This window comes from Carya illinoinensis, chromosome 10 (assembly GCF_018687715.1).
Source record: "Carya illinoinensis cultivar Pawnee chromosome 10, C.illinoinensisPawnee_v1, whole genome shotgun sequence".
NCBI lineage: Eukaryota > Viridiplantae > Streptophyta > Magnoliopsida > Fagales > Juglandaceae > Carya > Carya illinoinensis.
Genome location: NC_056761.1, coordinates 2,672,778 through 2,697,172, shown reverse-complemented (window position 1 = coordinate 2,697,172; position 24,395 = coordinate 2,672,778). Strand labels below are relative to the sequence as shown.

At 36.3% G+C, this 24,395-nt stretch overlaps 2 protein-coding genes across 6 annotated transcripts; both read left to right on the top strand.

The window, feature by feature from the left end:
- The first annotated feature begins 594 nt into the window (after positions 1–594).
- On the top strand, positions 595–15,446 carry LOC122278261 (protein PHOTOPERIOD-INDEPENDENT EARLY FLOWERING 1-like). Of its 5 annotated transcripts, none has more exons than XM_043088420.1 (22): positions 595–750; positions 947–1,099; positions 1,962–2,074; positions 3,227–3,307; positions 3,462–3,569; positions 3,701–3,781; positions 3,909–3,997; positions 4,124–4,260; positions 4,362–4,423; positions 5,263–5,398; positions 5,945–6,067; positions 6,158–6,219; positions 6,304–6,426; positions 6,535–6,573; positions 7,257–7,325; positions 7,495–7,557; positions 7,641–10,725; positions 11,122–11,186; positions 11,264–11,334; positions 12,723–13,509; positions 13,717–14,240; positions 14,648–15,446. In XM_043088420.1, exons 3-22 carry the CDS (start codon positions 2,015–2,017, stop codon positions 15,096–15,098), a joined length of 6,216 nt encoding a protein of 2,071 aa, XP_042944354.1. In that variant the 5' UTR covers positions 595–750; positions 947–1,099; positions 1,962–2,014; the 3' UTR covers positions 15,099–15,446. The 5 variants fall into 5 exon arrangements, with proteins under 5 accessions (XP_042944354.1, XP_042944355.1, XP_042944353.1 ...); XM_043088419.1 differs by adding an exon at positions 1,658–1,760 and having other exon boundaries at positions 604–1,099; XM_043088421.1 differs by having other exon boundaries at positions 601–1,099; positions 14,618–14,757.
- A 684-nt stretch (positions 15,447–16,130) lies between these two features.
- Positions 16,131–20,876, top strand: LOC122279529 (zinc finger CCCH domain-containing protein 14-like). The gene is made up of 3 exons (XM_043090215.1): positions 16,131–16,447; positions 17,355–17,409; positions 19,911–20,876. The coding sequence occupies exons 1-3, from the start codon at positions 16,375–16,377 to the stop codon at positions 20,656–20,658; spliced, it is 876 nt and encodes a 291-aa protein (XP_042946149.1). The 5' UTR covers positions 16,131–16,374; the 3' UTR covers positions 20,659–20,876.
- The last annotated feature ends 3,519 nt before the right edge of the window (positions 20,877–24,395 follow it).

Below are 24,395 nucleotides of genomic sequence, written 5' to 3'. Positions count from 1 at the left end.
GTTTTGTCATCTCTGTCTTGTGCTCCTCTGGTTCTCTGGAGGCCCGTAATAGGCCTCCCCACTCCCCCCTGCGGCCCTGCCCAGCTTTTTATAGCAATATGTGTAGTCTAGCACATTGGATTACTCCCTAATAATAGCTAGGCCATTAGCCCATCTCTCTCTCTCTCTCTTTTTTTTTTTGAGAAATCAGACTTATTACCCTCTTTGTCACTTCTATACCTATGACATTGTTAATTGATTTTTCCCTTGATATTTTTTAAAATAAAAATAAGAATTTATCTAAGAATAATGATATATACAAATCTTAAATATATAATTCTGACTTAATTTTTTGTATACAAATCTTAAATAAAGTGTAAATTTTTTGTTTTAGATTACTTTTTTATAAAATATTTGCACGTAATTAGTGCAATTTAGACTTGTTTTTAACATTATTCATCAACATAATATGATGTATTTCTTTTTAAAAAATCATGTAATATGTAAATGGAAAACCCTTTTATTCCATCGTCTCGTACCTTTGAACAAATAAAATATATAGAGTGAATTAAAAGGGAATTAAGATTCGTTGAAATGGCAAGCGGCATTTGCAAGGCATGTTTTTACTCTACTTTTGAGACCTTAGAATCATCGATATAAGATCATACAGCATAACTAGACGGCGACGTTTATTGTAGTGCTACAATTCAGAAACGCCATCGCATGCTAAAATTTCTTTTTCACTGCGATTCATTCGCAGGATCAATGAAGGTACCGATCATAATTCGTACATCCGTAGACACCGGCCTTGTTATTTATAGATAGGATTTTATCCACAATTCCCAGTGGAAAGGAAAATAAATTCTATTTCTGGGAAAGCAAAAGATTTTCACATTTTTTACTCTTATTTTTCATTTTTTATTTTTGGATCTGCGTGGGGGGGTGCTTCTTTTGGGTTTGCTCGCAGGAGCTTGCCTTCGCTTAAACCCGCCCGAAAACCCCGACAACTGGTACCCAACGATGACGGTCACCAACGATGGCCTATGAATTTTCTCGTGAAAGATCGGTGAGAACTGGGCGGAGTGGAAAGTGAAAAGCACACTACCGCAGCTTCTACCAGGTCAGTTATGGATTTTGGTGTGTTTGGTTTCTGATAAAGTCGCGAGACATAAAGATGACATTTTCGATTTTTTTTTTCTTCTCTTATTTGTTGGAACGTACGAAAATCATCTCCACTCGCTGAGCTCAGTACGGCTGTTTCTGTTTGTTTCAGACTTTCAGTTGGCTGTGTGTTTCTGGGATGAAGAGGCAAAACATCTTTCACGTTCTCGTTTATACCATAAAGTTTTATTAAACCAAACATAGCATCCTAATTGTTTTTTTTCCTTAAATAACTTTTCGCAAGCATGTCAACTACTCTTGGTTTGGAGCATTTTAAGGTGCATTTATGCTACCATCTCGAGATTTCTTTTTTGAAATATTGTTGGAGCAGCTTAAGCAAAATTTGAAAATAGCTATCGATTTCTCATTTAATAATCGGGTTTCATCTTGCTCTTTTCAACCCGTGGTTTGCATGATAATGAGAGAGAGAGCCAGGCACAAGCTGCATATTGTATCATATGCCCCTTTTGAGCATGCGAAATGCGTTTTAATTTACCAGATGCTCTTGAAAATGCAGCTCTAGCTTGAGATAGTTCCACCAAGTATCGACAATCTAGATGTGACTTAATCCATGAAACTCCGCTAAAGCTACTGAATAAATTGCAGTCTTCTTGAAACGGGTATTTTTATATCTAGGAGTTATATTAATATGAATTTTGAGAATCATATGTAATATGCTTTGACTATATATTGATGCTTAACACTTGTAAAAAAAAATATATATTGATGCTTAATTTGTTTCTCTCACTTTTTATGTTTGATGGGGCTCATCATTTAAAAAAGTGCTTGAACTGATACTTGCAAGGGTTGTTTGGTTCTAGGTCATTCACGATCTTCTGCCATTCTATAATGATATATATATTGCAATAAACTTATGGCATCCAAAGGTCCCAGGTGTAAGCTTGATCATGAGACAAGAGCTAAGCGTCAAAAGGTTAGCTTGTGAATATTTTATCTGTAGATTAATTCACTTGTACTTCTTTTCGGAGCGTAAATCAATTGCTATATCTGTCTTGTTTTGGCGGAGTCTTTGTATGTTTTTTTGGGTGTCCTTTTGAAGCCCTTATTAATTAAGCCATTTTTTTTTTCTCTTTTCTTTCTGCTGTGTCTTTCATACCTTTTTCTGGTGCCTTCGCGGAGTTCCTGAAATCTACAGAATATGTTGTTTGATCTTACTTTCATACTTATATTTTATTTGTCTTTAAATGAATTTTCCACAATGTATAAACGACATTACTAGATAAACTGAACTTCCTACTGCTATCTGTTATGGATAGGAAGCTATGTGTTTTTTAAATCAGCATACATGATGGATTTACTGTTGTGATCTGAAGCTATAGTTTATATTAGCTAAAAATCTAATGTAAGCACATTGTATTTAATCGAACTAGTGTGCTTTTTTTCTTTTGTAAATCAAAATTGGCGATGTTGACTTTAACTTCAACTTATGTGCGCAGTTCAGAACCTAGGTAAACTTAGTTAAGCTGTTGAAGATGACCAAAAACAAATGTTGATTGTGCAACAGAAAGGTTAGAAAAAAGAAGAGCGAGTAATGAAAAGGCTTAATTATCACACTAAAAAGTTTATTGATCCACGTAAATAGGCAAAGCCCGAGTACACAGGAAGTATACATAGAAGAGCCTAGATACCACACTACATGCTACTGATAGTAGTGTACAAAACATTAAGACTTGTTCCATTCCATGCAATAGAAGAAGCCCAAAGCAACAAAGGGTGAAAGAAAAAATCCCTAAAGCTGTCCGGAGAGCGTTCCTTATCTTCAAAACATCGGCCATTTCTTTCGGTCCATGCGCACCACATTAAACATAAGGGTACCATCTTCCATACAGCAGTGATCTAACGATTGCCCTGAATTCCTTGCCAACAAGACAAAAGATCTCTCACCCTTTTAGGCATGACCCATGCAATACCGAGTCTCAAGAAGATCGCATCCCACAATACCTTGTGGGTGCTACTCCCTTGTGATGATAACATTGTGGGTGCTGAGAACTGTCAGTAATTTGAATGTTCTGCTGTGATTTTCTCTTCCAAATATTGTCACCATGACTCAAGCTGTTTATATCAGGCACTTGAAGCTCCCAAAGAACCTCTACGCCGAAAAACTCATTGGGATCATGTTTTAGAAGAGATGGTTTGGTTGTCAAAGGTAATTAACAAGTTCCTCAAAGATTTTATCTTCTATGATGTAGGAAACCTTGGCTATACTCATTTACTTCATATGATAATGTTGTGCTCGTTTAGTGGAGTTTGTGAGATATATGTTCACTGCTTCCCCTGCTCATTCAATTGGTTGTTAGCAGGACTTCGAGTCAGAGAGAAAATGGAAATTGGCTCAAGCAAAGAAGGTTGCTTTAAGAGCGAGCAGGGGCACCGTAGATCAGGCTACTAGGGGAGAAAAGAAAATGAAGGTTAGTTTTTTTGCTTCCTTGTGTTAATGAATCTTTTATTGCATCACCAGTAGTGGACAGAATTATTTCGTTTTTTACAACACGGTGATTTGATGATTATGTGTATATCGGAATAACTAAAATTTTAACAGGAAGAGGAGCAGCGGTTAAGAAAAGTTGCACTTAATATCTCAAAGGATGTGAAGAAATTCTGGATGAAAATAGAAAAACTGGTTAGTTAATCTATGATATTTATTCTTCAAATAACTTATCAAGATAGTTATCTAGTCTTAAAAGCTAATTTAACAATTTCTTCTGAGTCCTCTTTGTTCATATTTAAAAAAGATCTTGTAATTCCAGGTGCTTTACAAGCATCAGATGGAGCTTGATGGGAAGAAGAAAAAGGCACTTGATAAGCAACTTGAGTTTCTTTTGGGCCAAACTGAGAGGTAAAATTATTTCTCTCATATTTTTTGTTCGATGAACTGCCTTTCTTTGTCATGTATTGGATTGTGAGAAGTTCTTGTCATGCGTCCACAGGTAAAGTGAAATGACATTATTGTGTTGGATATCAGGTACTCAACAATGTTAGCAGAAAATCTTGTTGATACTCATAAACCAGTGCAACAATGTACTACACAAGATCAACTGAGTATTAAATACAAAGAAGTGGATGAAAATGATGGTAATGAATCTCCAGAATTTAATTTTGGTGAGTAGGAATTTGGTTTAGTTGTTATTTACCTGATAACCTCAAAAGGATGACATTTTTTTTTTTTTTTTATTGACAATATATTTTACACAATCTGACAGAATCTAAGTCAAGTACTGCGGATATGGATGAAGATTACAGTACACAATCTGAAGACGAGTCGGTAGGCTTTTATTGTCCCTTCACTATCACCTGTAGATCCGATTTTAATATTTTTGAGTCTTTTTTTTTTTTTCATTAAGGGGCATATGATCCTAATATGCAAATTATTGTTGGGAAGTGTTGTGCCTTTGCCACTTATGCATACTTGTTGCTATCCAAAAACTGAAAAAATAATAGGACAGATATATATCATATTTTTTCTTTACAAGGCATATACTTAGTACATTTTTTGTCTTCTTAGAGGATTTAAATGGTAAGATAATTTTCCATCTTTTTTGTATATAATCTCAATCCTTTATTGGAAGAAGTTGTGAAAATATAGGAACGGAATGTACTGCAGACCAATAAAGTTCAGCTGTGGTTTTTATCGTCCTGGTATCTGGCTGTTTACTGAAGCTGCCAAAGGAACAAAAATTTCCTGTTGCAGATACTTGCATAATATTAAATGACACCTTGGTGAAAAAGGTGTAAAAACAAGCTAATAGATATTGACCAAAATAAGGACCCAAAACATTTAGCCCCCTTCTCAAATTAGAATTTATAGTTGCAGGCTTTCACATCAGATTTCATTTTGTGTGGTTAATATTTCAAATTTTGATGTTGTTTGAGACACTACCTGCATTTGTAAGGTCTTAAATACAGAGCTTTGCTTGCACACAAGTGTGGATTATAACCTCCTATTCACTTGTAATCTTGAAGATTAGATACAGTAGCATTTTTTAACCTTACGTGGGTTTCCTTGGATTTGTATTCTTGATATCTTATGATCTGTGTTTTTTTTTTGTCCTCTCTAGTTTTTACGTGCATAGAATTGTTTCCTACACATTGTTTCTGTTTTAGGAAGATGATGAGCAAACAATTGAGGAAGATGAGGCCCTCATAACTGAAGAAGAAAGAAAAGAAGAATTGGCAGCTTTGCGCAATGAAGTGGATCTTCCACTTGAGGAGCTACTCAAACGTTATACCATGAAGAAAGGTGAACTATCATCATGACCGAATTTTTTGTTTTTCTTAACAGTCTGATTGGGTTTTCTAAGAGAGGGACCACCAGTTTTAAGCAGACCTACTTTCTTCCATGCAAAAGCAAACTGAGCAGTATCTGACTTGCCTTCCAGTTCCCACAGCCCCCAATATCCTAATCCTCCCAAGCTAAATAAGAAATGATCTTGTGTGTAAAGATGGACTACCGTACATGCTTTAGGCACCCAGGATTGCAAGAGTTTCAGATGGTCGAGCCTTTGTGTTGGGTGCCTAGTTTTGGGTTTGTCACACAAACTCATGGACTTGGCGTTTGCATTGCGCTACCATTTTTGCTCTATCCTCCTTGTGATGTACCTTTCATACAATATAAATAATTTAGATATACCATGTAAATGAAGTGATGTGGCAAAAAATCAGTTGTTGTAGGATCTCTCTTGCTCTATCTCTTTCGCATTGGCTAAGGAAATACATTACATTTTGTATTTGTAAAATATATATATATATATATATATATTTATATAATCAACGTGAGCATGTTCAGTGAGCAGAGAGAGTAGTCCAGCAAAGGGTGAAGATGCAGCTGAACCACTTAGCAGAGAAAGTACTCCGGAAATGGATGGAGATGAGGCTGAACCAACACCCGTGTGGGAAGATCGTGGAAAGGGTAAGAAGCAGTTAATTATTCTGTCTATCTTCTGAAATATGTGATTTCTCTAATGTGGTTGTGGGGCTGAGGGGTCTGAATATGCTGCAGGCAAAAGAAATAATCTTTCTGCTGTAAATGAGATTGATGTCATAGCCACTGGTTGTCATTGTGTAAGTTGTATGTGTTTGTGGTGTTGATTGGTGAATTGTTGAGCAAGATAAGATCTCAATGTAGCACGTGTTTTCTAATTACAGGTTGAAAGTAATGATGTTTCAGAAAAACATTTGTTAGAAATTGAAACTCAAGCTACTGATCCATTAGAAGTTTCTGGGGAATTGACCAAAGATCATTTTCTATATGATTTTCATGATGAACAGGTACTATTACGTGTTATTTTATTTAGTTTTTTCGATGTTAATATTTCAGAAATTAATTATGATTTTTTAAATAAGCTATTTTACTGACCTGTATCTCAAATTATGTAGGAAGATGGTGACTTTGTTTTTGCTGCTGAGGAAGAAAAGGTATCAAATAAAACGAAGCTGTTTCTTTTTTTTTTTTTTTTAATTCTTTCCCATTTTCCCTCTGGTGTCGTATAGTGTAAAGGAGGCATGTTATTTTCATCATTATGATTTTATTAAAGGTATTAACTAAAGTGAAGTGTGCAAGATGCTAGAAACGCTTTAAAGAATTCTCTGCACTCAATAGCTATTTTTAAGTTCTCAATTGAATACTCTCCTTTACTCCATATTCAATAAAGTTATATGTGCATGTGCTATAGTATGTTACTTGATCAACGGTACAGAGTCAAGCTTAAACAACATGACATAAGTAAATGGATATGTTTTCGTCATTTGCAAGTTGTTAAATAAGGAGGTTTGAGATTTTTTGTTTTTTCCTTCGAGATTGGAGATTTTTATGCTCTAAAGAACAGACAAGGCTTTTATGCTTTAAAGCTCCAGTTGTTTAGCATTTGATAATGCCTTTAAGGATTGCAATTAAGGGGATTTAAGTTGGAGGAATTTTATTATTACCAAATCATGTAGAATATTTTTCCTGATATTTTTGAGTAAATGTACTGGTCTTGTAATATGTGGTTGTGCTTGATTAGTCAGAATTAGGTTAAATGAATGATCAGGTGTGACATAAGTTTGTACTTGTTATTTCCAATGGTCATGCCAACTTCTAATTTGACTTCTATGTCCAGGGTGATGAGGCAACCTTGTTGCAGGAGGAAGAACTGGCAAAAGCAGATTCAAGTGATCCCATGGATGAGGTAAAGAGCAAGACGAGCTATTCCTTGCTGAAAACTTTCTATACCCTAGGTTCAAATTTCATGTTTCTTTACTTATTTATCCTTAATATGTTTATTTAGCTTGTTGAATTTAACTGGTTTTGGTCTCTTCTCATAATTTATCATTCTGAACGAAGCGGCTATTTTGTAGATTGCATTAATGCAAAAGGAGAGTGAAATGCCTGTGGAAGAATTGCTTGCAAGGTATAAAAAGGTAGGTTTTGCTTCTGGTTATTTCTCCGGTGGTTCGTATTGTGCCATGATTTTAAAATTCTATTTTCAACATCTGTTTAATAGGGATTTGACGACGAAGAAGTTGCAGATGATGAATCCAATGATGCATCTGCTTTATCAGACAATCTTGTGGATTCTCCAGCTCATGAAGGCATTGAACTTGAGCAGCAGGCCATTAATATGGATGAAGATGTGAAAACTGGTGATTATCAGCCAGTTGTGCATTCTCTTGTAGAAGAGCAGGAAGCTGGATCCCTTGAAAAACCAGAAGGAAGGGATAGTGAGAATATAATTGCTGATGCAGCTGCAGCTGCAAGATCAGCACAACCCACAGGGAATACCTTTTCCACAACCAAAGTGCGCACTAAGTTCCCATTTCTTCTGAGGCATCCTCTTCGTGAGTATCAACATATTGGCTTGGATTGGCTTGTTACAATGTATGAGAAAAGACTGAACGGGATTCTAGCTGATGAAATGGGGCTTGGAAAGACGATTATGACAATCTCCCTTCTTGCACACCTAGCAATTGAAAAGGGAATATGGGGCCCTCATCTCATTGTTGTCCCCACAAGTGTTATGCTCAATTGGGAGACTGAGTTTCTGAAATGGTGTCCTGCTTTTAAGATTTTAACTTATTTCGGAAGTGCAAAAGAGAGAAAATATAAGAGGCAAGGCTGGTTGAAACCAAATTCATTTCATGCATGCATAACCACGTACAGACTGGTTATTCAAGATTCAAAAGTTTTCAAGCGAAAGAAGTGGAAATATTTGATTTTAGATGAAGCCCATCTGATTAAAAACTGGAAGTCACAAAGATGGCAAACTCTTTTGAACTTCAATTCAAAACGACGCATTTTATTAACTGGGACACCACTGCAGAATGATCTCATGGAACTCTGGTCTCTAATGCATTTTCTGATGCCGCACATCTTTCAATCTCATCAGGAATTCAAGGATTGGTTCAGTAATCCAATATCAGGAATGGTTGAGGGACAGGAGAAAGTAAATAAAGAAGTTGTTGATCGTCTTCATAATGTCCTCCGTCCTTTCATACTTCGTCGGTTGAAACGAGATGTGGAGAAGCAGCTGCCTATGAAACATGAACATGTCATTTACTGTAGACTGTCAAAGAGGCAGCGTAACTTGTATGAAGACTTTATTGCTAGCACAGAAACACAAGCTACTCTTGCCAGTACAAACTTTTTTGGGATGATCAGTGTTATCATGCAACTTCGCAAAGTTTGCAATCATCCTGATTTGTTTGAGGGTCGTCCAATTGTCAGTTCTTTTGATATGGGTGGTATTGACATCCAATTGAGTTCTTCTATTTGTTCGATGCTTTCACCCAACCCATTTTCTAATGTAGACCTTAGGAGTTTGGGATTTTTATTTACTCATCTTGATTTTAGGATGACTTCTTGGGAGGGTGATGAAGTGAAAGCCATTGCTACCCCCTCAAGTTTAATCAAGGAGTGCACTGACTTGTACAATGTAGAAGAAAGTGGGTCTGGATTTAAACATAAAAAAAGGTTGCATGGAACCAATTTTTTTGAAGAGATCCATAAGGCAATCATGGAGGAGAGACTGAGAGAAGCAAAGGAACGGGCTGCTGCTATTGCGTGGTGGAATTCCTTGAGGTGCGAGAAGAAACCCATGTACTCAAGGACACTAAGGGAAATTGTAACAATAGAGCATCCTGTTTATGATATTAATCGTCTGAAGGCCAACCCTTTGTCCTACATTTACTCCTCAAAGCTCGCTGACATTGTCCTCTCACCAGTGGAACGCTTCCAGAGAATGTTGGACCTTGTTGAAAGTTTCATGTTTGCAATACCAGCTGCACGAGCTCCGCCACCCCTTTCTTGGTGCAGTAAATCAGGGACATCTGTGCTTCTGCACCCAACTGATAAGCAGAAACTTTCTGACATGTTATCACCCCTTCTATTACCTATAAGGCCTGCAGTTGTCTGGAGTCAAGTATATTTCCCAGACAGGCGACTTATACAGTTTGACTGTGGTAAATTGCAGGAGCTAGCAATTTTGCTCAGGAAATTAAAATCAGAAGGTCATCGAGCATTAATATTCACCCAAATGACGAAGATGCTTGATATCTTGGAAGCTTTCATTAATTTGTATGGTTACACTTACATGCGTTTAGATGGATCCACTCAGCCAGAGGAGAGACAGACCTTATTGCAACGCTTTAATACAAATCCAAAAATCTTTCTTTTCATCTTGTCAACTCGTAGTGGGGGTGTTGGTATCAACCTAATTGGGGCAGATACTGTTATCTTTTATGACAGTGACTGGAATCCTGCAATGGATCAACAGGCCCAGGATCGATGCCACCGGATTGGACAGACACGTGAAGTTCATATTTATCGATTAATCAGTGAGCTCACAATTGAAGAAAATATTTTAAAGAAAGCAAATAAAAAGCGTGCACTCGATGATCTTGTAATACAAAGTGGAGGGTACAACACTGAATTCTTCAAAAAGCTTGATCCTATGGAACTTTTCTCTGGTCATCAATCACTTACCATCAAGAATTTGCAAAAGGAAAAGAATAACAACAATGGAAATGAGGTTTCTGTATCTAATGCGGATGTGGAAGCTGCTTTGAAATGTGCTGAGGATGAAGCAGATTACATGGCATTGAAGAAAGTTGAAGAAGAAGAAGCCGTGGACAACCAGGAGTTTACAGAAGAAGCCATTGGAAGGTTGGAAGATGATGATTTTGTAAATGAAGATGATCTGAAGGTTGATGAGCCTGTAGATCAGGGTGACTGGATCACAACATCAAATAAAGAAACTGGGGTGACGTTAAATGGGAGTAATCCTAGCGAAGAGAGAGCTCCTGCTCTTGCTAGTAAAGAAGATGATGTTGACATGCTCGCTGATGTCAAACAAATTGCTGCAGCAGCAGCAGCTGCTGGACAAGCAATCTCATCCTTTGAGAATCAGCTACGTCCAATAGATCGATATGCGATTCGTTTTCTGGAATTTTGGGATCCCATTATAGACAAGGCTGCAGTAGAATCTCAAGCTAGGTTTGAGGAGACAGAATGGGAATTGGACCGCCTTGAGAGGTACAAGGAAGAAATGGAAGCTGAGATTGATGAAGATGAGGAACCCCTCATATATGAGAGTAAGTACCTTAAAAAAAAAGTGCCTTTGATCTGCCCTTATTTGTTAGAGGGTTTTTATTTTATTTTTGAGTTGATTTTCAAATAATGCCACTATGAGATATGCTATCCAACCGTAAGAAATCTAAAAAAGAAATTGAGTGCATGTCTTGCCCCCCCTCCCCCCCTCCCTCCCTCCCTCTCTCTCTCTCTCAAAACAGATTCTGGGCGATATAGAACTTGCCAACTTGGTACTTTTGCTTAGTTGTAAAATAATATGAACAGTGTAAAGAATTTCATAACCATATTGAACCTATTTTTCTATGATGTCATGTCATATTTATTAACTCAGTAGTTCCTTCCAAATTTGCATGGTTTGTATGGTGAGACTAAACTTGAGGGTTCTCTACTTGTGTTAGGGTGGGATTCTGATTTCGCTACTGAAGCTTATCGGCAGCAAGTTGAGGCCTTGGCTCAACACCAGGTCATATTATCAACTTTGTGCTGCGTTCTTTTCTGTGGGTGCATCATCTCTTTGCTAATATACACTTATTTTGTTAGTTAATGGAAGAGCTGGAATGTGAAGCTAAGGAGAAGGAAGATGCGGAGGATGACAAATGTGATTCTACGAAGTAAGAAAACACTATGATCTCCCCCATAGAATGATATGCAGAAAATGACATAGTTACTTATTTCTTCCATAAAACTTCTAGAATCATATTCGCTTAAATAGTGGATGAATTGGCCTTTTTGTCATTAAAAATTTCTTTCTAGCTCTATAGATAATTGAATGGTGGGAACTCACAAGTTCAATAAAATAGAATATTTCAAAAAATAATAACAATAAGACAGTTTGTTGGACTGGCATTACCTCATCTTCCTGAAGACCTTGCTTGTTATTGTGATGGAAATATGTGGGAGTTGACTGTAGTGTTGCTTGTACTTAACCAGAGGTTTGGGACAATTATGGTTCTCACAAGCCATCTTAACATTAGAATGTTGATGTCAGGAAAAAATAAATAAAATATCATTTCAGTGTATGATGGTTTGTGCTCGATGTTTGTCTCATAGAAATTACTAATTAAAGAAAAAGAAAGATTGTCTGTTAGAAATTAACAGTTATATTCAAAATAGGGACAATGGCAAAGGTCTTGGTGTTGGACACAATGACAAGTCATATGACTTGTTGACTTAAATTAAAAACTATTCTGTGATCACAAAATAATCCCCACTAGGCAAGTCATTTGATAATTTTTTTTAATTGTTGAGTATAATGTAGTGATTTTCTTTATTAATTTGTAAAGATTCAAGGATAGCCAAGCTACATTCAGGCCCGTACTCCAAAAGGGCTAATTAAGGTTGCATTTGGAGCCCTTAAAATTCATTATAAAGGGCAATAACTTCTCTTTCCTAAGCTTATACGATCCCATTCACCACCTTCCTACACAGAATCTGGCATGTTATTTTTTATTAGTATACAATATTTTTTATTGATGCTATAGATAGGCATATAGCCCAAGTATTCAGGACATATACAAGAGCCACAGGATCCAGCATGTTACATAATCCATACCAAAAAGAATTTGTGTCAATAAGTGATATCTCAAAAGGCACCTTCATCCCCATAAATGGAACTAAGGGTGAGGTCATGGACTCAACACCCACAGGGTTAGTAACTTAAACAGAGAGAGATAGAGGGAGAGAGAATGCCAGCACAGGGGATTGGTGCGTGTCTCAGCATTCTCCTTGATAAATAATGCGTACTTGTCTGACATGGATGACCATATTAGAATAGAGCAGGAATGTTTGATCATTTTTAATCTTCTTCTTCTTCTTTTTTTTTTTTCTTTTTTTAATTAGTAAATTTTAATCTTGCAGTTGCAGTATCTCATCTATGCTATAAAGTAAAGAGTATATCTTCAGACACATATGTATCATGATATATTTAATGAATATGTATGTCAACCCATATCATGCCTGGGGATTCGATGTTCAGTGACTAATCTAGTTCAATTAACAGGAATGAAATGCCAGGTGATCCGAAAATCAAGTCTAAAAGGAAGCCAAAGAAAGCCAAGTTCAAATCTCTGAAGAAGGGATCTTTAGCGTCTGAACTGAAGCCTGCAAAAGAAGAGCCATCATTAGAAACTATATCAATGGATGATGAGATTATTTGTCATGAGGTGGTCACCTCTACAGAAATTGTTTCACCAATATCACGTGTGCAGAAAAAACGTAAGAATGCTGAATCTGCTTTGAATGTTGAAGAAGGAAAGATGTTGAAAAAGAAGTCTAAGAAACTCAAGAAGCCTCCCACTGAACAATGTCCTTCAGATTTAGATTCCAAATTGTCAGGTATGCGGCATGATGAACATTTATATTCAAGACCATGTGATAGTTTGGCTGATATTGAGCAAAAACCAGCAAGCAGGTGTAGGATGGGAGGAAAAGTATCCATTACTACCATGCCAGTTAAGCGGGTTGTAACGATAAAACCAGAGAAACTAAAGAAGGCAAATATTTGGTCAAGAGAGTGTGTTCCATCTCCTGATTTCTGGTTGCCACAGGAGGATGCAATATTATGTGCTGTGGTACATGAATATGGCCCTCATTGGAGCTTGGTTAGTGAAACTTTGTATGGGATGACTGCTGGTGGGTCTTACAGGGGAAGATATCGCCATCCGGTCCATTGTTGTGAGAGGTTTAGAGAACTCATCCAGAGATATGTTTTGTCTGCACCCGACAATCCTAATACTGAAAAGGTCAGCAGTACAGGCTCTGGAAAGGCTCTTCTCAAAGTAACAGAGGTAACCATTGTAAATTCAAACATACTTGGGAACTAAACTGCTTTGCACATCTGCATGCATTGCTGCAGTGTTAACCTCACTTGTATTATTTTCAAGTGGGTCCTATGTGCAAACAACTAAAATAAATTTTCTAATATTATAATTAGAAATTTACCATGATAAAGATTGAAAATGAAAACCTTGCTCATCAATTTTCTTTTGCGGCAGGATAACATTCAATTGCTTTTAGACGTTGCTGCTGAGCAGCCAGATACAGAGTTACTCCTTCAGAAGCACTTAACTGCCCTGCTTTCTTCTGTCTGGAAGGTGACATCACGTATTGACTGCAGACCTAGTCTTTCGTCATCCAGTAATAGTCTCTATTTTGGTGGAAGGTTTTTTACTTATTCTGTTAGCCAGATTTCTCAGACTTCCATGCGGGAACCTGTAGAAAGGATGAAATTCACAAATTTAGGTCAGAGTAGAAAGATGTTAGCAGCTGCACTCCATGATGCCTATCATAGACAACCAGATGAGAGAGTCTCCCTTCCCAACCAGGAGAGTGACATGTCAGCCATTACCGAACAATTGGAGATTACACTGGAATTCCAGAAAGAAATGGTGGACTCCATGGTTCCTTTGCCATCTGTTATAAGCTTATCAATATGTGGGGAAGATCCTCCCTCTGTAAGCAAGGGTACTGGAGATGATCATCTAAAAGCTTTCAGAAATATGGCTGAGAACCGTTGCAGGTATCGCCTGATGCAAACGTGTAATTTACTTGTTTTGCGACTTGGATTTGTCAACCGCTGGTTATGGTCAAGTGACTCAAGTCCTCTTTATTTCGCATGATTAACCTGAGTTTTATCTTATCAGGTCTTTAAACTGAAAGATTTGCATTTTATTTATTTATTTTTGTTGTTGGATAGGCTGAAAAGTTGTTTGGTTCTTGTGGAGGGTTAATTATTGAACTTCAGCATTTTCTGATTTGGTCGTTGATAGTGGTATTGGTTGCATGACCTTCGAGAGGTGTTTTCAAGTCATCTAGGTGAAAGATTATTGATTAATTGTCATATATATGTATGAGAAAAGATAGAATACATCAAGATCATTAGGCATTGTATTGCAGATTGCTAATAGTGTAACGCCATCTACTCAGGGCTTCTGCAAAAGCTTGTGTTGAAGATAACCTAGGATGGGCATCTTCTGTATTCCCAATAAATGACGTCAGGGCTAGGTCCGTATCCAAGTTACCATCATTGGGCAAGCACAAGCTCTCCATATCTGACTCAAAGAAACCTTCGAAATCAAAGTTTAAAAGAACCTCAATGGAGCAGCATGGTGAGATACCCCACCTTATTGCCGAGCCACTGCCAGAACCGTTGCCAGGAGCTGTACCAAATGATGCTAGTGTAAGGTTTGACCCGTTTCAACCTATCATCCTGGAAGTTGGGAAGGACAATGTGGAAAGTAATTTACCGACTGACATGGATACGGAACTTTCTATGGAAATGGAGAATTTTGAGGTGGTACCGCATCTCTATGTTCCAGGATTAATATCTGGTCTGGGGGATTGTCCATTTTTGGCTGAGTATACTGACATTGGCTGATACTGAAATCAAGGGTTGAATCTCATTATTTATGGAGACCAGTGATCACCATCTAATCAAATCCGGGCGGTGCTCTTGGGGACATGGGGGGTACACTGGGAACTCTGCTTGTCTACTGGCTGGGAAGGTATGTTTTTGAAAGGTGATTTCTAAGCGGCATTCCCGTAAGAGAAAAATATTGGATAGGGAAAGCGAAATGTGACAGAAAAAAGTTTTGTAATCTAGTCTTTAATTAATTCTTGTATGGGGGAAGCTGTGCAAATTGTGTTGTGGCTGCAATTGAAATGTTTTAGTGCCTGCACATTTTCCCCAAGAGATTGTTGTTAATGAGAATGGGAAGTCAATACATCTCTCTCTCTCTCTCTCTCTCTCACACACACGTACGTTTATGCAAGACCCCTGGTCTTAATTCTTTATGAGAAATGATATTTATAGTATTAGGAGGTGTAAAATTCGTGCATTCTGTAAGATAAATCTAGAATCTACAAGAAACAAATTATTTTTTTAGTAGTAAATCTTACTTTTTTTAAAGTGAATACGTGAAACTTAAATGCTCTAAGACTATATACATAAAGAATTATACTCATTATCCTCACTATATCACATAAGTTTTTAATTTTAAGTTTTATTTCCTTATCAAATGTGGTGTATAAATAATGATTAAAAAAGTTCATTTACTTTGAAGAATAAAAGTAAATAAAATTGAAAAAAAATAAAAATAAGTGTGCAGATAGGTTTAAGAAACGAGTAATATTATATGATTTTTGTTATTCAGCATTTCCACCACACATTTTTTTTTTTTTTGGGTAATACATTGGGGAGGGGTCGAACCCAATGCCCATGAGAGCTGCGTGTTTATTTATTTTTCATTTTAAATTTAAGGTCTACCGGCCTTACTAAACGGGCTAACACAATAGGGCCGAGGAAAAAAGCCTTCTTCCCGAACTTGTATCATCTAGTTTGAACTTGGATTTGAGCTGACGTCATCGCACGTGACTTGCGCGGCTTCCCTTATTTTCAATTTTTCACCCACAATTAATATCCATTTCTCGACATCTCATCTCTCACTACCCTTTGGAAAGCCCACCCTGCAAACAACTCCCTGAGCTGCATCTCCGCCACAAAAACCTGCGTCTAGGGTTTGGGTTTTTCCTCCGATAGTTCGCCATTTTTTCAAGGGTTTTACTTCCACTCCTATTCCCGAGGTATTCTTTTGAAGTATTTGCCGTGCAATACGCGGACGTTGTATTTGGATCTAGATCTGTGAGCTGTACCAATGGATACTCGCAAGAGAGGGAGGCCTGAAGCTGGGTTGAACGCTAATGGTGGCTTCAAGAAGTTCAAGCAAGGTTTGTAGAGTTCTCTCTCTCTTACTCTCGATTTTGACATATTTATCCGTTGGGTCTGCTTTTAACTTGTTATGCATGACATGCTCTTTTTGGTTGCTTAGTAAGTAGCGGAAACTTGGTTTGTTGGTGTATTGGTAAATCCGGGAGTGTTGGGTAATTTTTTTAGGGTTAAGGTTCTCCTTGCCTTCGTGCGTTAGGCACTGCGATTTCTTCTGGTCCTGTTAGCTTTAACATTTTATTTTTTTCATAATTCAAGTTACAGAACATGGAATGTAGTGGTATTTAGGAAGTTGTCAACTAGAATTTGCAGGATTTTAATTGTTTATTTAGCCTAACGGGTTTTCTAACATGTGGTAAGCGTTTTTTGTATTTTGTAGTAAAGAAAGAAAAGCGGTAAAAAAGATTAGGGTTTTTGACTTTTAAAGATAATGGCCAGAAAACCGAAATAGCAAAATAATGAGCGTTCATAAGGAACCACTTAATCAATAATTGGAAAAATTGGTCATACTTTTTTAAAGGAAAAAAAGAAGTCTTTCATAGTCGTGCTGCATGTGTTATTTTCGTTTCGCATCTCATTATGAAATGTTCTTTTTCTACCGATCAAAAAAATATTAAATTTTCTTTTTTTCAAAAAAACTGATCTGGAAATAGCTAGGTATGTTTCTCGTGGTTATCTTTTACTTTCAAGATAGTAAAGTCAACACAGTAAATTTTTTTCTTCAATACGCGAACCAAAATAATTCTCCCTAGATTTCTTGGGCATTTCTTGTTGGAAGATTTTTTATTTTATTTTTGTGAATGAAATCTACAGTATCAAGATTTTAATCGGTTTGAAATAGTTGAGGTAATTGGACTAAGAATCCAGTGGAATATTAACTGAGAGCAAGTAACTAATTTTTTGCAACAGAAATGGACTCAACTGGTGTAGGAAGCAAATCGAAGCCATGCACCAAGTTTTTCAGGTTCAAATCTTTTCTCATCTAAATAAATTTTTGAGCTTGGTCCTATCATTTTCTAATGTTTATAAATTCTTGTAAGAATTGATCATGATTGTACAAGATAATAATTATTAACCTGCACTAATGAACTGGGCATTCAGAACTTATACAGGTACATACTGTGCGGTATAAAGAAAACTCCATGTAACGGAATACTGGTGGTTATTAATGAAGTACAAAAGATAACCTTTTGCCAGAATAAAGTTGGTATTAAGGATGTCACATTGAGATTCGTTCTTCTTTTGTGTAATTGATTTATACTGTACCTTATACCTAAATTGAAGTCCAAATGTCCCTATCAATCCAGTAGATTTAATCTAATGGTATTGCTCCATATTTTAGTGAATTGGTACAGAAATTGAACCCAACATTCTTTCAGTATGATACATGTTAAAATGTTGGAGTCTGGTAAATCGCATTCAGGTATGTCAAAATATTATATCATTCCATGCTTAAACATCAAGACACATTGTTGTAATTAGACAGGCTATAAAAAGATATATGTGTGTGTGTGTCGTGCCACTTTTGAGAATTTATTCATTTTTCGTTGTTTCTATGAGAAGATAAAAATCCAGGGAAAGAAAGAAGAAAGGGGGGGGGGGGGGGGGGGGGAGTGGGAGTGGTTGTCTAAGTTCTGATAGTGAGTCCTTTCCAGCAGCCTTGTTTGCCAATATAGTGATATACTGACTTTTCTTTCTTTTCAGTATAATTTATGTCCTTTTCTTCATATGAAGTTCTTGCAAGTTGTAGACAACCCCTTGTCTAATGATGGATATGCTTTAAATATAAGGTTTTCTCTTGTATTAGTTACTAGCTACGTTCTGTAGGTTATCTGTTGCATTTTGTATGCCTTTTTAATGCATTTTCACAAAGGTTTATTGTGGTTAGATTTGAATAATCAGTAGAACCAATGTCTTTCATTTTGTTATTTTCTTTTTGTGCTTTGATTATCAGAAAGATCCAGAAGGGTACCAGACAATGATAAGAAGTGGATTCTTTTTTTTATCCATAATAAAAATAAAAATAAAATAAAAAAATAAAAGAAGAAGAAGAAGAAGAAAATGAAGAGAGAGGTGAGTTCTGTGGAAGAGGACAAAGAGAAATACAATTTAGGAAGAGTAGAGATAAAATCATTAATGAGGGAACTAACTTTTTTTTAATATGTGGGAGAACTAAATACAACTTGGAGTTAAGGAAGGGGGATAGATTTTAGCTTGTGGTTTATGAGATTTCCAACCCTTTTGGCTTCCAAGAAAGTTTCTTGATGGCTTTTTTAAGACTGGTCGAGCTTTTCTTTATGTGATATAGCATCTTTTATTTTCAACCTCCCCTATTTTTTCCTGTCCTAAAAGGCCTGATAAGACAGAAAATATGGCTTTTGACTAAGGGTGAGCATGAATCACTTGAGTTGGTATTTAGTGGATATTGATGGTCTAACTGATGAGGTTGTTAGATGCATCCAGCCATCAATTTTGAGCTGAGTAACCTAAGTAATCGGTCATTTTTAGTTCGACCGGTTAGTTCACTCAATACATTTTCTCACCCAATGGATCTCATAATAGAACAGGATCTTCAACCTAACCTCATTTTCATCAACTTGCCAGATCTATGTCCTTTAGACAGTTTTGCTCATAGATGATGACATCCTACTTACCATGTCATCATCTATGAGTTTTGCTCATAATGGTTAGGGGCATGGTTGCAGAGTGGGGGAGGCTGTTGCACGGTTTTATAGAGGGAGAGGGTTAGAGCTAGTAGAGTCAAGACAGACTGAAATTTTGGGTGAGGGGGCCTCTCAAGGATGGTATGGTTTGGATTTCTAATTTCCGCCATCGACTCACATCAGTTTCACAATTTGATAGCTAACCAATGTCAGTTGGTTTCCTTTGGTTTCAGGCAGGGGTGGCCATTATTTTGCTCGCCCCTGTCACTGTGTCTTATTTTGAAGACGTAGATCTTCATTGTTTTGGGGGTGCAGGATGTGGAAGTAATCCTTTAGTTTCTACTTTCTGGATTTCTCAATTGGTCTTAGATCCAGTCCATTTGGCTCCCTGCCTAATGAAACCAAGCTAGATGCGGATTCATGTCTGAGCATCTGCCCAGGAGAGGATGGTTATAGAGTGGGGTTTATTTACATTTGAAGCATACAACCTTGGTGGCAATAGAATATTTTAGGGAATTAAGTTCTGTAGCCTTACTTTTCATAGGTCCTTCCAAGGCAAGGAATAAAATTCCAACAATTTAGTTTGACATCTCATGTAGCATGTAATTGCAACTAAACTATTTGTTCTGTGAGCTTATAGGTGAGTGGTAATTTTTATTTGTATTGTTTCATTATCCATGAATTCATTCATATGTGACAACTTGTGCATTGTAGTGATGGTTTTTGTTCTTTATATTGCTTGAGGTGCAGCAACTTGTTATCAAGTATTTACTGTGCTCTGACATTATGTTTTGGATTGCAGTACTGCTGGCTGTCCCTTTGGTGAGAGTTGCCACTTCCTGCACTATGTTGCTGGCGGTTATAATGCTGTGGCCCAGATGATGAATTTGGGCCCTGCTGTTCCTGCGGCATCTAGAAACATGGCGGGGCCACCAACTATCCAAAATGGCTCTGCCCCTTCAGTTAAAACCCGAATGTGCAACAAGTATAATACTGCTGAAGGCTGTAAGTTTGGTGACAAATGCCATTTTGCTCATAATGAATGGGAACTTGGTAAGCCTATTGCTCCATCCCATGAAGATCCACGCTCCATGGGACCTATTCCTGGTCGTATGGGTGGTCGTATGGAGGCACCCCCACCAGGCCCTGCTGCTAGCTTTGGTGCTTCAGCTACAGCAAAAATCAGTGTTGATGCTTCCCTTGCTGGAGCAATAATTGGGAAGGGTGGTGTGAATTCCAAGCAGATATGTCGCCAGACAGGAGCCAAGCTTTCAATTAGAGAACACGAGTCTGATCCCAATCTCAGGAACATTGAACTTGAGGGGACTTTTGAACAAATAAAGGAGGCAAGTGCCATGGTGAGACAGCTAATCGTGACTGTTTCTGTGTCTGGCCCTCCAAAAACCCATGGAATGCCAGGAGCTGCAGCTCCAGCGGGAAGCAACTTTAAGACTAAGCTGTGTGAGAATTTTAGTAAAGGATCGTGCACCTTTGGAGAAAGATGTCACTTTGCCCATGGTGCTGCTGAACTGCGGAAATCAGGGGTGTGAAGACTGCCTTTCCCATGATTAGTTCATTGCACTAGTTGTCATGCAGTCTTGTTTTAGTGGGGAGGTATGTTTTGGATTGTCGCCAATGCAATGCAACGCAGTGGATTGATGAGATTATGACATCCGAGTTTTTGGGATTCTTGTTTGTTTCAAGAGCTATTCTTCTCTTTCTTAACCATAATTTAGTTTATAAAAGTAGATGCTTTTTTCTGATTGCATTTTGCTAATGTGCTTTTTGACTTGGCGTTTTGGTTTTTTTTTTTTACCTTTTAATCTGCCTTTGCCAAGACGTACCTTGAATTTGGTTTTTTACCCGAGGAGAATGAACGCTGTGTCATTAAAGCTTGTTTCTCCTTAAAACAAATAGCTATTTATCATAATAGAGTATATGCTTTTATATCCTGGTTAATCATCGTACAAAACCAGCTACTGAATGAACCTCGTAAAAGCAGTTGAATGTTTGGTTTGCTATTTTCGCAATAACTATTCATGAATAATTTCCAGCTTATAATGATGAATCGAGAACCAATCAAGTCTTTTGGACAGTGTAATTTTGTATGGTATGGAGGGATGATTGTGTCAACACGAAGATTTTATATATAATTATAAATTAGACGATAGGGAGAGGGATAATTTGTGTATTTTTCCGTTTCTTTTTCTAATTTTCTTCCCCTATATTAGGTATTTAGACATTGTCAAGGGATTATCATGTTTTCCTGCCGAGACAAGACACCATTATGAATGGGCGATGGTTTCGTAGAAATTCACGAGGGACAATATTGGTGGTTTCTTTGCACGTGGGTAGGCCACGGTGTGAAACTGAAAGGAAGTTGATTTTGGGCACCAAATTTATAATGAGAAATGTTTGTTCTTCCGTAATAAAGTGTTTACATACTGACATAGTTTTTAAAAAAATTTAATTACAAGCACAAATTTACACTAATATATACATTAATCTAATGTGATTGGTCAAAAAATAAATTTTATTAAAAATAACACTAATTTAAATTTTGAATATGAAGGAATCAATATTGATACGTAAATTAGTACGCGATTTTGCTTGTACGTAACAAAATCTTAGTTTTTAATGTAATTTATTACGTACAAGTTATCTCATCTCATCTAATTATTACACATTTTTTAAACTCCCACACAAAATACAATAAATAATTTAATTTTTTCAAATCTCAAAATAAAAATAATATTAAAAAATTATATACTAATAATATTTTATTTAACTTTCATCTCATCTCATTTGTATAAGCAAAAGAGCCCTTAGTGTTGAGTTTCTTTAATAAATTAAGGTGCATATTGTAAAAATGATAGTGGTTCAAGGAAGCAAATTATAAATTTTAAAAGATTTTAAATACAGTTATGCTGATCAAATATAGATTGTAGAACTGATCTGATTGCAGTTAATCTGCAAACAAACTGCTCATGTTGGACCGAGTTTCATGAACGGGATCGAAGTCCTTTAAAGTTTTTGCTTCAACTCTGAGATAAAATCATGCATACAATATTAAATATTCCAAGAACTATTCTTCATGTTTGGATGCAAGAGAAAAACATTAGGCACATGTGACAATTATTTAACTATCAATAAATACTCATTCATAAAAATTTCGGTTATCAGTCGGTTATCGATCAACCGTCAGCGTTCGTGAAAGAGAGCTATCTCATTTATTTGGAACGAAGAAACTCATCAAAATATGGTCTGAAACCGTTTTCTTTTTTTAAATAGAATGTACGGAGCTAAGACTTTTTGAAACTTAGATTCAATTGATATCAACTCAGATTATTCTAATTTTAAATTGAGTCTAAAATTTAAACATCCAACTCTCAAATTACTAAATTCATTTAAATTTAAAATTTCTTTACACGTGATATCTACAATTTTTTTCAACTCAATATCTCTTTATACACAGAACTCATAACTTTCTTCAACTTCTCATAAATACGTCTAAACTCATATTAACATTCAAATATATTTAAATTTATTTTAAGTAGACCTCATAAAACTCACTTTACTATTTTAACTTATTGCTATTAATAAAAAATTTAATTTATTTCAATTCAATTCAACACCTAAACGGACTAAAACTATGTCGATTATTATCCTTAAAATATTTAATTTATGTTTACGTGAATCACAACGTTAGGATATATTGGATCCTTCCATACCATTAACTAGCCTTTTAAGTTAACCAATAGCGATAAAAAAATTAAAAATAAATAAAAATAATTAATTAATTAAGAATATGATGTATCAGATTAATTTATATGATTACTTAGATAAGATTTCTTTATAGATTAAATCTTTTTCTTAGAGGTATCGCTTAGTTTATACATTGAATATTTCCAACAAATCACGATATGCAATATTATTTATTTTTACGGAACATCTCATCTCATCTTATTTAATCATTACAATTTTTTTAAATTTCTATACAAAATAAAATGAATAATTTTAACTTTTTCAAATATCAATATTAAAATAATATATTCTAATAATATTTTATTCAATTTTTAATTTTAATTTTAACGTATCTCATCTCTCAAAACAAACGACAAGTAATTCAACCCTTCAACATATAATAGTTAAACATCTAGAACGCGTAAAATAATAAACCAAAATCAATTATATCTTCTATATATAAAAAGTGTGTATGAAACAGAAATTCTTGTTTTAGCGGAAGTTGTCAAATGGAAGTTGTTGTTTTTAACGAAGATTGTTAACGCAGTTAAAGTTAATTCACATTGGACTTTTCATTCAATTATAGACGTCCGGCCGTATTCTGTGAAAGAAAAAGCTGTCGATTAATTATGCACGTTAGTTTATTTATTAAATAGTAAACATTTATGTAGAAGATAAAGCTAGATGCATGCACAGGCAGCAAGTGGTTGGGGAGTTTGAGGCAGAGTCGTGTTCAACGGAAGAAACCGTGCTCTGTTTTTGTTGTATAGAAATAAAGCTTGCCGTGTGGGTTGGACGAGTGGAGGAAAAGTGGGCTAGGTGGTGCAACTGGTGGCTCATGGTGCATCTAAGTAGGAGAAAGGAAGTGGTGAAGAAACTGAGAGACTGAGGAGACTTGAAGGAGGCTCAACAAAAACAGAGTTAGGCCAGGAAATTATAATAAGGGACTTGTGCGCCACCAGAGAAGGCATGTTCAAATCATTCCTTCAAGGCAGGGGTTTTAATGTTTATCTATGCCAGCCATTAGAAGTGTACTTGTTGCCCAGATGACTAACACAAGAGGGGGGGTGAATTGAGTTGTATTAAAAAAATAACAATTATAAATTAAATATATAATATAAACAAAATATGAAATAACAATAAATATAAAGAGTAAGGGTAAGAGAAAAGCAAACTCAGTATGTTAACGAGGTTCGGCCCCACTGCTTACGTTCTCGCCTCAAGCTACACCTTGAGGATTCCCAAATTCACTATTCAACCTCCTTCAAGTGGAAATAGAAACCTATTACACATTTGAACAAAACCGCTACAAAGGATTCGTGTAGAACACCCTCTACACTTGCAATCACCTTACACGTGGTGATTCAACTATTTCCCGTGTAGAATACTTTCTACACGCACAAGGGTTATACACACAATTTTTCTGATACAAAAGCTGATAATGGGTAGGTTATCAGAAAACACTCATCAATGAGTAAAATAAGAACAATACAGCGCAAACTATATCTCTCAAAATGAACAAGGATTAAGGCTCAATGCTTAG